Source organism: Myotis yumanensis, unplaced genomic scaffold, assembly GCF_028538775.1.
Source record: "Myotis yumanensis isolate MYYU_CA2020_CCGP unplaced genomic scaffold, mMyoYum1.0.hap1 SCAF_8, whole genome shotgun sequence".
NCBI classification, from domain to species: Eukaryota; Metazoa; Chordata; class Mammalia; order Chiroptera; family Vespertilionidae; genus Myotis; species Myotis yumanensis.
The window spans coordinates 71,099,719-71,112,207 of record NW_027223759.1 but is presented as its reverse complement, the minus strand read 5'-3'; the positions used below and the strand labels follow the sequence as shown (position 1 = coordinate 71,112,207).

The window sequence follows — 12,489 nt, the reverse complement described above, 5'->3', positions numbered from 1 at the left end:
ACCTATGAACCAGAAGAAGGTCTCGATTTGATTTCCTGCCAGGGCACAGGCCTGAGTTCCTGCTCAATCCCCCCTAGGGGGTGCGGGAGGTAGCCAATCAACGATTCTCATCATTAATGTTTCTATCTCTCTCCTTCTCTCTACAGTCAGTAAAAATATATTTTAAAAATCACAAAGATAATGCCACCAATAAGAATGTGTAGTATTGGGATTTAACCAAGGTAAGAGGTTTTTAGGTATCAGATGTCTCTTAGGTTCCCTTCAAAAGACATTAAAGTTTTGTTTGCTCACCATACAGTCTGACTTTTCATAAATTGTCAGTATTTAAATACTGCAATCCTGTCAGTGCATAAATGTGAACAAAACTCATTAAACTGAATGTGTAGTTAGTTTTTGTATATCAATTTGATTGCAGCATGAAATTTTAGTCTGGATTAGAGTAGAGTTCAGGAACTGAAACTATGTTAGAAGGGAAAGCATTGGTGTTAATGACGCTCTGTGCAGGGCATCATGGTGATATTTCCCAGTAGGCAATCTGGGTGGGAAAGGTCATGTTCACATGAGGACTAAATTAACACATTTATGTGTGTTTATTTCTATAAATGACACGAATCAGTTGTGTTTATTTTACTATATTGAGAGAAAGTTTACCTTATTGAGGGGAAATTAATACCTTTCTTTAAATGAGTAAACCTCAATTGGTACTCAATATTTCTTATTACTTTGATATTTATTTTAATTCAATAACTTAAAAAAAGAATAACTCAGCCATAATAGTATATCTATCCCATTCAGATAATACTTTTTATATGTCATCTCTCATAATAAAAATAAAAACAATATTAATAAATCAAAGAACAGAGGATCTTTCAGAATCATAAAAAGAATATTAGAAAAGCGGTGACTTTCATAACATTTTTTCTTCCTATTGAATATATTACTTGCTGCTTTCAAACATATAAATGAGCTATGCAAAAGGACTTCAAATGAGCGATGGAATACAGCTCGTCTAGGTAACAATCTAGTGACTGTGAGTTTGAAACAGCCTTGTAATTATGTGGTGGGAAATCTGCAGAAGGAAGCAGTTAGTTTTCACTATGACAGCACATTGTCCTCCTTTAGTGCAAGCCTAAGAAGAATCTTGAACAGAAATGTCAAGGCCAAATCATGGTAACCATCCACTGGGATGTTGAGGGAATTATAATGATTGACTACACAGGTATCTTCAAATTGACAGAACAGTATTGGAATGACCCATGGAGTGAACTATACAGGCTATCAAGGAAAAGTCGGCTGATTGTTCATTACAATCAAAGTTACCGAAGATAGCTTTAAAAAAATGCCAATCACAGTCAGATGTCCAGACATACCTAATTGCTAGTCACTTTAAGGCAACTACTAAGAGCATACTAGATTGCCTAACTGCAAACTAATGAGCTATATTGGAAAAATCTGACTTTTCATAGATTTTTGGTATTTTAATACTGACAGGAAAGTGCAAAAATTGTATTCATTAATGGTAAGATTTCAGTCAGTGAGTGACATTGAAAACTTCCCCATTTTTGTCTCCAGATTGGTGATATATTAAGTCAAAATCACGCTGATTGTTACTGTTCTGATCATTACATGAAGAAATGTAGTTATTCCATAAGTGAATAAAATTAGAAAACTAACAAATTGCTGATGCTGTCACACTAAACATACTAGTTACATATATATACCCAATAAATTGCAACAAATTTTTGTTGTATTTTTAAATATAGACATATAAAATCTTTCTTTATAATTTTGAAAAGGTATCAGAAAGGGATTCTGTAGATGTAGCTGGAAGTTTTCATGTCAGGGATTTAAGAAGCTCTAAATTCTAAATTCCCACATTCTCTCATGTACTCACGACAATCATCAGGTTCATCAGATCCATCACCACAGTCATCCACGGTGTCACATTTCCACCAGAATGGAATACATTTATCAGTTTTGCAGCGAAACTTAAAAAAAGAAAGTAAGAAAGTTGAAATCCTACTCGTATATAACAGGTATTTAAAAACTCACCAGGGCAGAGCAGCCTGGCCTAATCGCTTGTGGCAAATGTGAACTATGGTGGGTTTAGAGAATTCCATGGCAGGGAATAAATGCACAACAATCAGCAGCAAAATAATCTTCCAGGAAAGCACATTGTCCAGGTAAGCCTCCTGGGACTGCCTGAGCACAGAGGAAATGGCCCATTTACATACTGTCTGTGGGTGCTATTGCACCAGACAGAGTTCGCTGATTGTTACAGAGACCATGTGGCCAGCAAAGCCTGAAATACTTATTATCTGGACCTTTATTGAAAAAGTTTGCTAAACACTGAACAGGGGTAAAAATTATTAGGAAGAGGTACCTAGTTAATTTAGATTAACTTAATTGCATTGTATTTTCTCAGGAATCTTGGACAATTCGATTCACATTTCTGTCTCTGTTCCTTAGCCAGCAAATCAGGAGGTGAAGATAATCTGAAGGACCCTCTCCAGCTCCGTCATGCTGTGATTCCATGGAATTTCCTCAACATTCACATACTGTCTTTGGCCATCATGAATATCTCCTCTACCTAAATCTTAAGAATACTTCTTAAAGCAGGTGAGAATGATACAGTTATTTTCAGTTTGTAGAATGCTTAGTTAATACATATGAGCATTTTGGATAAATAAGAGAGATTTTTGATAACTAAAAAGCTAAAAATAAGGCTGCAAGAGGTATTTCTGCTGACTTTTAAAAATGGAAACAGAAGAAAACTGCTATAATAAACCTTGTTCTTATAATTATTTAAAACACCATTCAATAAGTTGAAAATGTTATATGGCAATACTTACCTACAGGCTATGTAGCATGTGGGTAACTTGTTGCTAGTGAAAATTTCCAGATTAATATTGTAAGGAAGGTTATGTGAACTGAAATTCATCCCCTGAAGCAGAGTACGAACTATTGCTCCCTTCGCTATTGGCCATATGTACACAGAGATCAAGAAAGCTCAGTCAATTCATTCCTTAGTGATCTCAGACCACAAACTAATCTCTTTCTTTGCAACATTCAGTTCTAGGCTTACTCTGATTTGACAAAAGAAATCAAAGAAAATTATACTTTCCACACAGAGAGTACATATACCTGAAATAGCTATCAACAGATTCACTTTAAATTATAAAAACTAAGCAATAGATCATGTTTAGAATATTTGTTGCAGCATTATAATTTTCCTTCTGCATTTTAATAGAAATTCAGTGAAAAACATCACAATATTCTTCAGAAATTGAAAATATTAGTTAATTTTATAAACTTTATTAATTTTCTTTTGAAGTGTTTCTGTTATAATCCCCACATGAGTTATTAAAAGCAAGGTGGCATTTATTGTAGCATGTTATATGCCAGACACATTTGCAACATAGAAAAATATAGCCTAGGTTCAATTTTCTCTAAGGAAAATGGATTAGCACACTAAAAGTTTTCTTCATTTAAAATACTGTTACTTTCTTCAAGTAAGAGAGAATTGGATGTTAATCTTTCTGCAAATGTCTGGATATCACGGAGTTGCTTCAGAGTAGATTTACATTATTTTTTTTTTTTAAATAAGAGGGTGGATTTGTTTTTTCTTATTATTTTCAGCGACAATACTGGAGAGCAATAGAGCAATGTTATTTCAGGGGAAGATCTGACCATTGGAGCAATTTTTCCATGTTGGCTTTGTCTCTGGTCATGGCTACTGTGGCTTTCATAAATTATCAGAGGGAAAATATTACTTTTATGGATAGTGATTATCTGGGGGATATAAGGTTAAGTATGAACGCAATTGCCCTGAACATTAAACGTTTCCAGTCATTTCAGTATAGCAAAGAAAAATTTCAGTTCTCCTGGGTATATTCAAAGTCTTCCTAGTCAAGATTTGAAAAAAAATATCTAAAATTCGCATTTTTAAATGCACTAAAATATGCCTGATTTAAATAAACACCTACTGTTGTAATTACATATGATATTATGGTTTGCATGCTATTTCAGTTTTAATAAGATTATTGAAGGTTTTGAGTTAAGAGAAGGCTGGGGTAAAACATACTTTCATTATATTTTATGCTAGTCAACATTTAATTCATTACTCTCAGAGGAAGATGTGTCTCAGCTTCATAACTTCATTGTTTTTTTCATACTTAAATACAGTAACTTTAAAAAGATTAATGCTAGCCTTAGCAGGTTGTTCAGTGGTTAGAGCATCATCCTTTAACCTGAAAGGTCCTGGGTTTGATTCCAGTCAAGGGCATGTACCTAGGTTGCAGGCTCAATGCTGCCTGGATTGGGGCATGTGCAGGAGGCAACCAATCAACGTGTCTCTCTCACATCAATTTTTCTCTGTCTCTCCCTCTCCTTCTACTCTCTAAAAATCAATGAGAAAATATCTTTGGGTGAGGATTAACAACAAAAAAAAAAGACTAATGCTGAATATAAATATAAAATATTCTTCATGGTAAATGTTCTCCAAGACTAATATCTTTATAAAGTAAATTGCAGACTGCAATTATCACTCACAAAAAGAAGCTATAAATAAACTACTAAATACATGTCTACTAAACAGATACAGGAATAAAATGCAAATCCCACATATACTAGAGGTGAAGTTCAGTTAAAACAGGAAAAGTCTCGCCCTAACTGGTTTGCCTCAGTGGATAGAGCATCAGCCTGTGGTCTGAAGGGTCCTGGGTTCGATTCTGGTCAAGGCTGCATACCTGAGTTGTGAGTTTGATCCCCAGCAGGGGGAATGCAGGAGGCAGCTGATCAATGATTCTCATCATTGATGTTTCTATCTCTCTCCCTCTTCCTTCCTCTCTAAAATAAATAAATAAACATTCTAAAAACAAACTTATCTTTACTTAAAAGATAAATAAAGCCATTTTAAATTACTTTTTATTTTCAATTTAAATGACTTAAATTTAATATTTGAAGTTGTTATTGCTATAAAATTGGTTTAATTTTTGTACAGATTTTCTTATGTTTATTTTCAATTATAACAAAATTCTTATTGGTGTAATTTACCTACTTTATTTTTTTAAAACACAATATCATTTGGGGGCATATATTATTGGTTGCAATCATTAGATGATAATAAATCAAAATTTTCTAATAAGATAAATTCAAACTGCAACATTTATATCTGAAAACTTAATTGTCTGATTTATAAATACTTAGATTATTTACTTCATTTTAATGTCTACCTGATTAAAATTTGTTTCTATAAACTAACTTTTTTTGAAAGAATCAGAGACAAAATGGCTACATAATCCACAAGGCTTATAAGGATAACCACTAAGGATTATATTAGCTGATGCTCATTAACTTTTTCTTTAAAAAATCAATAAATCCCTAGCCTGTTTGGCTCAGTGGATAGAGTGTCGGCCTGCAGACTAAAGGGTCCCAGGTTCGATTCTGGTCAAAGGCATATGCCCGGGTTACGGGCTCTATCCCCCACAGTGGGGGCATGCAGGAGGCAACCAATCAATTATTCTCTCTCATCATTGATGTTTCTGTCTCTCTATTTCTCTCCATTCCTCTCTGAAATAAATTAATATATATATATATATATATATATACATATATATATATAAAACTATTAAAATATTTTTTAAAAAGTCTAACTTAATTATTAAAATTTTCTGATTTGAATTAGTTGGTTTTCCAGTTCTAGTGGTGACACCATGGAAGAGAGTGAATTTCTTTCAGTGTGTGCTTGTTTTTAAAATAGAGAGGCTAAGACAAGCTCAACCTGCCTCTCCAGCTGTGACTATGAGCATCATACATTAAAGAACTGTACAAAGGGGAAGAGATGGACCCTTTTCCAGGAAGGCAATGTGTATAGTGGTTAAAGGCACAGTCTCTGAAACCAGCCCTCTAGTGAATGTAACCCTGACTTTGCTTTAAATTGGCTGGATTATGTAGGGTTTGTTACTTAACTTCATGGTGCCTCAGTCTTGTCTTCTTTTAAATAGGACTGGTGGTTTGTGCAGGCCACTGTTATGAATATTAAGTTGGAAAAGTTTCTGGTGCATAATCAGTGTTATTACCCTTGCCCTCTAGTGCACCTGTCATATACTTGAGGAAGCATGCAATCGTTTGGACTGCCATCAGGAGGTTTTGATGTCTAGTCAAAAGCATAGATCACGCTGGCCAGGCCAAATTAGTCATTAAAAAAAAAACAACAACAACAAAAAAAAACGAATTACAGCCCAGCCAGTGTGGCTCAGTGGTTAAGTGTCAACCTATTAACCAGGAGGCCAAGGTCCAATTTCCAATCAGAGCAAATGCCTGGGTTGTGGGCTCCACCCGCAGTGTGGGGAGTTCAGGAGGCATACAATCAATGATTCTCTCTCATCATTGATGTTTCTATTCCTTCTCCCTTCCTCTCTGAAATCAATAAAAATAAAACACACACACACACACACACATACACACACAAATGACATAGTTTCTTTGAGAATTTTTATCTGAAACAAGATACTTATTCAAATGTAACAAAACCAAATTTTATAGTCATATGACTGTTGCCCCAAATTTTAAATAATAAAATCAAGTCAATGCATCTATCATTAAGCAGAACATTTTAATTCTGGGATATATTAACTGCACATGACAACATTTTGAAGAAAAAAAGGTTTCAGGAAAATATATTTAGATCATAAAATATTTTAATTTGAAAAAAATCTATAAATCATTTTTGACACAATTCATTTTCTCCATATCACATCAACTGAGGAATGGAAGAGGGATGGAGATGGTGATACAGAGCAGATCATCTAAGAGTCTTTTTTGTTTGTTTAAGCTGCACATAACTTAGTTTTCATCCTATGCCTCAGTGACCTTGCTTTCCTTAAATACATCACATCTCCTCAGATGATTCTGCTATGCCCACTCATGATTTGAAAAATTATATTGTAATTGCTTTTCTTTTACTCTGTAACTCTATCTATGATGTATGAAATGATTAGCTAATGTTATGCAAAACAAAAAAATGATGTTTTAAAAAGTATTTACATGAATAAAAATTCAGCTTGCCCATACATCCTATGAATTGATTTCAAGACCTCCACTCACCTGACTGGCTGTGCAGTTGGATAAGCAAGTCCTATTATCAACTGCAAGATAGAAGTTGGTGGGACATGCACAGGAATGAGTCCTTCCAGGGGCCAAAAGGCAGAGATGGCTGCAACCTCCATTATTTATCATACAGAGATGTTTGGAGACTACAGATGAGAAAGAAACAAGAAAACAGGATAATCAAGACCGATAATATAATATAATATTTGAAATAAGACATTTAAGCTTCATAATTTGAAATTGAATAGAACTTTGTAATGAAGAACACAGTGGTTATAAACATAATTTTATTTTGTTACAAATTCTATTGTTGTCCAATGGCATTAATTTTATCATTAAATAATTTAAGAATGCATTTCCACAAAACAAGCATTTTAGTAGAAAAAATCATTGTCCCTCAAAAAAATAACAGCAGAGACTAGAAGCATTTTGGATGAAGACATATATATGTTTAGAAATATTAATGTAAAATAAAACAATGTAATAATGATCTATAACTAACAGTGTAGTCACTTTGTTTATTAGACTAATTTTGCATGTTAAGCAACATAATCAATACTTTATTTAAAAACAACTGATAGAATTCCCATTAGACATATGCTTAAGAAAACAATATATTTCTTATTTTTACAATCCTTGAGCTACTTTAATATAATTTCTTTTACCCAGCATTCCAGAAACTAAGAATCCTATAACTATTTTGTAAATAAATTATTTCAAGAATTCAGTGTCTATTTCTTCAACTACTTGTATTATTGTCATTTCTGCTTAATATAATTCAACAAATCAATAACTGTTTGTACTATTATTGAGCTTCCAATCATATGCCTTAACAGTAGTGCTTTATATCAACTGAATTCATTCTATACAATTATGCTAAATAATAAAATCTCACAATATTTCTCAAAAATAAATTTACACTTAACCTTGGAGGAAACAAAAATGGAATGTTACTAAAAGATGTCGATGCATTTATGGAAATCATGGAAAGAATAATTACCATCGGGTTGTCTATAAGAATGATACACCTGGATATCTGTGATGGCATGCCATGAGTTAATCAGTGAGAGTCTGTCTGCTCCCGAGGTTTTATGGGCACGGCTGAGTGACTTGGTTTTCCCATCAGTCCAGTAGATGTAGTCTTCAAACAATGTTAGTGCAATCACCCCTGGAATGTCTTGATTAGGGACTGTAATAGGAGATGGTAAGATTAATGTTCAGTCTTGGAAGACTGCCAGTTAAAATATTCAATACTACATGGGCTGACAGACACAACTGCTACAGAACTTCATGTGAATAATTGCTGTGACAACCTGTCAGGCTGGCAAGGTTCTTTATTACCGGTTAAGAGAACACAGGATCCGGCACAGCAGTGTGCTTTGCTCAGATTTAGCTTGGTTCAACCACTGGGAAGAAAATGAATGCAGTCCTGCTCACAAATAATGGCTGCTTCGCCAGAAACAAGTAACATCCAACATTTAAACACTGTATATATCCAGCTAATTCTAACTTAAATCTACAGGTCATTGTACTGCTCTCTCCCACATTTAAATTGACTAAATTATATATCCAGGATGAAATTTCTATCTACCTACTCTATTTATAGAGTGACTATAAGACTACCATAAACCATTTTAGTCACTGAGATTTTATGAGTATTTTTACTTGCAAAATGAGATGGGATAGAAATGGAGAAAAATAAGTGTGACGGATAACAATGTATTATGCAGATTTAACAGCCATAAAATTGTTTAGTTGCAGGTTAAAATTCTTTTATAATTATACCTCATTATAGGATTGGGTTTAAATGTAAACACTAGAATGAGCATTACAGACATGCATTTTTCTTTTAAGCAATTCCAGGGTCCTATCAGGTAAATAAGATATAATAAATTTTTTGGTGGTTGGAGGTTAAATAATAAAAAAAGAAATTCCCAAATTTGTACACACATTCCAATATATTCATCTGTATTCATTTTTAGGTCTAATTTTAGAAACTCTGAGAAAATGTTTATTAATTAAAAATGATACTGTAAATCAAGTAATAGGTACATTTTTATAAATTAATTTTAATGACTATGTTTGACATCTGTCTCACTCAGTAGCAACTGAAAGCTATCAAAATTTATAACATAAATGTTGGGTGTTTCACAGTCCTTACTTTTAAAATGTTGAATTAATTTATATTGTTATCGGGAAGTAGAAATTTTAAATCTACTGATTTTTTATTTTTATTCTGATGGGACAAATGTAATGAGACTTCACTATGACTTAGAAAAAACAGAAATAAAAGAAATAAAATGAGACTCTCCCAAATAGGTGACAAATTAAGCCACTGACTATTACTAATAAGTAGGTTCTGGCCAGAAATCCAACTTAGAACAGATATTATGCATATAAAATACGTAAAAACTCAGAAGAATCTAGATGTGCACATATGATACAAATACTCAGACTAAATTATCTATGTAGTCCTATACACAGGGAGCCCATCACTAAAATGATAAGTGGGATTGGACAGAAAGATGAAAAGGAGGACATTACCAGCATAAATCATGTTTGAGTTATTTATACAAACTATTCCCACTTCCCCCCTTTGGCTGTATAAATTCTTTTGGGAAGATAAAACAAATGTGGCAAATGTGAACAATAGGATGAATCTTGGTGATGGGTGATCATTATAACAATCTTTCAACTTCTGTATATGTCTGGAAATTTTCAAAATAAAATAAAAATTTCCAGAAAAAGTTGAAAGTCTCAGAAACATTCAATTCATATTTCCTTAGATATGAAGAAGCAATTGCAACATTACATTAAATATGGGTCCAAAAAGTTAATCATTACTTTAAAAATTCTCAGTTCACCAGAGATTCCACTGACTTATTTTCTAAAAAGTGGTTATTGTAAGAATTTGCCTATTAGCATCTCAAAAATACCATAGTCTTTTAAATACTCAGTAAGTAACTACAGTTCACATTTAATAAACACTTGGATGCCAGGAAGTAGGCCAGATGTTCTCAACAATGGGAGAGGCAATTCTAGTCCCAAAGAAAAAAAATTATCAAGCCCAGATATCTATAGTTCTGCAGTTGAGAAACCCTACAGTAGAATAACCATTTTATACACCTCATTGTATTTAGTACCACAGCTCTATTGTGCAATAGTAGAATTTGCAGATGGGAAAGCTGAAATCTAGAAAAATTTAAGTAACTTGACAACAGAGGGGAGGGAAAATAACTAGTAAATGAAAATGCTGGTATTTAAATCTAAATGAGATTCTCTGGCTGCTGAGTGCTTTGCCACTTTACTGACTAGTGCTGCCTTTAAGAAAGCCAACCCAGTTGGGTAAACTGTGGTTATAGATGAAGTTGTGTCCCCACAAAATGCATATGTGGAAGTGCTATCCCCCATCATGACTGTATTTGGATACAGGGCCTTTTAAAAATAACAGGTTAAGTGAGGTCATTAGAGTGGGGTCCTAATCCAATATGACTGGTATCCTTATAAGAGGGAGACACCAGGGCTGTGCACAAACAGAGAAAAGGCCACGTGAGGACATAGCAAGCCAAGGAGAGGCCTCAGTGGAAAATAAACCTGCCAATATCTTCATTTTGGACTCCAGCCTTCAGAACTGTGAGGAAATAAATTTCCATTTGTGGGAACCACACCAGAGTCCCAGATAGTCAAGGCCAATGGGAGCACAGAAGCCTTATTGTCAATACACCAGAATGACCAAGGTCACTCTGAACATGAGCCTAATCAGGGTGCCCAAGGCCAAGATACCATGAATGGATGTAAGGACACATGGTACACTGTGCCTTTCTGTAGCCAAAATATGATTGATATCACCTTGATAAGTAGCCTTCTTTGTCTCTGGAGTAATATACGTTACTGACCAGCTAGTCTGCTAGAGAGAGAGCAGCTGGGCAGAGCAGAGGCTAGAGAGAGCTCAGGAAAGCAGAGGCAATAGGCACAGAGAATGTAGCTCCTATGTGTGCAGGAGAGAGGGAGCTGAGAGCTGAGAGCTGATACTGCTACGACGTAAGGCTGAGCTCATAGAGAGCTCAGATATAGCTACCACGTTAACCAACCAGTGTGCTAGACAGGGGAGGCAGGAGAAGCTGCTGAGCCAGAGAGCTTAGGTACCACTATGATGTGAGGTGGCAAGTCTAGGGGGCAGCATGCAGCTGCTCAGATAATAGCTGTTGTTACAGAGATTAATGCTGCTATGTGAGAAAGATATGTATTCACCAGCTGGTGTCTGGTTGCCTGCCTGTATGGACTTTGCTGTGAAGAACTGTCTTGTCTGATGGCTATATGGCCTCTGGCTTCTGCATCCAAGGAGGTCCACCCCTAGGCAGAAGGGCTGGGACCCCACACCTGTAACTAGTGAACAGGGGATAAAGGAGGAACTTGGACTCAGTTCCCAACAGTTAGTAAAGTGAGCAGGGTTCGAGGAAGAACCAGCCCAGGTGTAGTTGGGAAGAATTGAGAATACATGGACTGAGAACAACTGAGAAGTACTGAGCAGTGCTCCTGCTGGCTCTGACACCACCGTTTCAGCCACCCAGTTTCTGGTACTTCATTCTGGTAGCCTTAGCAAACAAATACAAGTATATAAAGCAATGGGATTCATGTAATAATCTCCATGTAAAAATCATTCTATTGAATTACTTGATTGCAATTACACTGTGTATAATATTTAGACATGGGACAATATAAGCACTGGGCAAGGTTATTACCTCTAAACTTGTAATGATCACCCACCAGAAACCCTCTGTTATCAGATAATCAATATTAATTTATGGACTTTGTAAATTAAATTCTTATTTTAGAAGAAGTGAGGAGATAGAAGAAGAGGCTAGGACTAGGTAGAGAGCGATGGGACCATGGGGGCTAGGAAGTGGAAAGCTGCAGATGCAGGCAGCGTACAGCCTGCTGACTATGTTCTGTTCCGAGAAAAACACAAAGTGACCTAGAACTAGACCCAAATGGGCAGGGAAAGAAGGGTGCATGGGAGACATAAGCTTTAAAATGTATGGATATTACTATGACATGCAGGTTTCAGATAACTAATCACAAGACAGTGGAGTGTATAACCAATCCCAAGGATGTTGCTAAGGCAGAATTCTTTGAAAGGGCCAATCAGAAGCGAGCAAGGCATGTATCTACCCTTAGACAAAAAAAGCACGCTCTTTTTTTCTCTCTCATTCTGGCATGCTAGGCTCCAGTGGATGTGCTCTCCTGCGCCCATGTGGCTTATGGTCATGTGGGACTCCACACATGGACTAAGACTTTGATTAGCTTTGATACTGAACTAAACCAAGCTAGTTGCAACATGGAACAGAAGCTCTGGAAACTAGCCTACTTTTTACTCTC

General features: G+C 35.3%; 1 protein-coding gene across 1 annotated transcript in view; it reads right to left on the bottom strand.

Moving 5' to 3' along the window:
• Window positions 1-12,489, bottom strand: part of LRP1B (LDL receptor related protein 1B) — a 1,706,338-nt gene that overhangs the window by 184,836 nt on the left and 1,509,013 nt on the right. The window contains exons 61-63 of the mRNA XM_070423500.1: window positions 8,111-8,299; window positions 7,108-7,256; window positions 1,895-1,988 (exon numbers count right to left, since the gene is read on the bottom strand). Of these exons, the coding sequence (XP_070279601.1) occupies window positions 1,895-1,988; window positions 7,108-7,256; window positions 8,111-8,299 (432 nt within the window). The remainder of the gene's footprint in view (window positions 1-1,894; window positions 1,989-7,107; window positions 7,257-8,110; window positions 8,300-12,489) is intronic.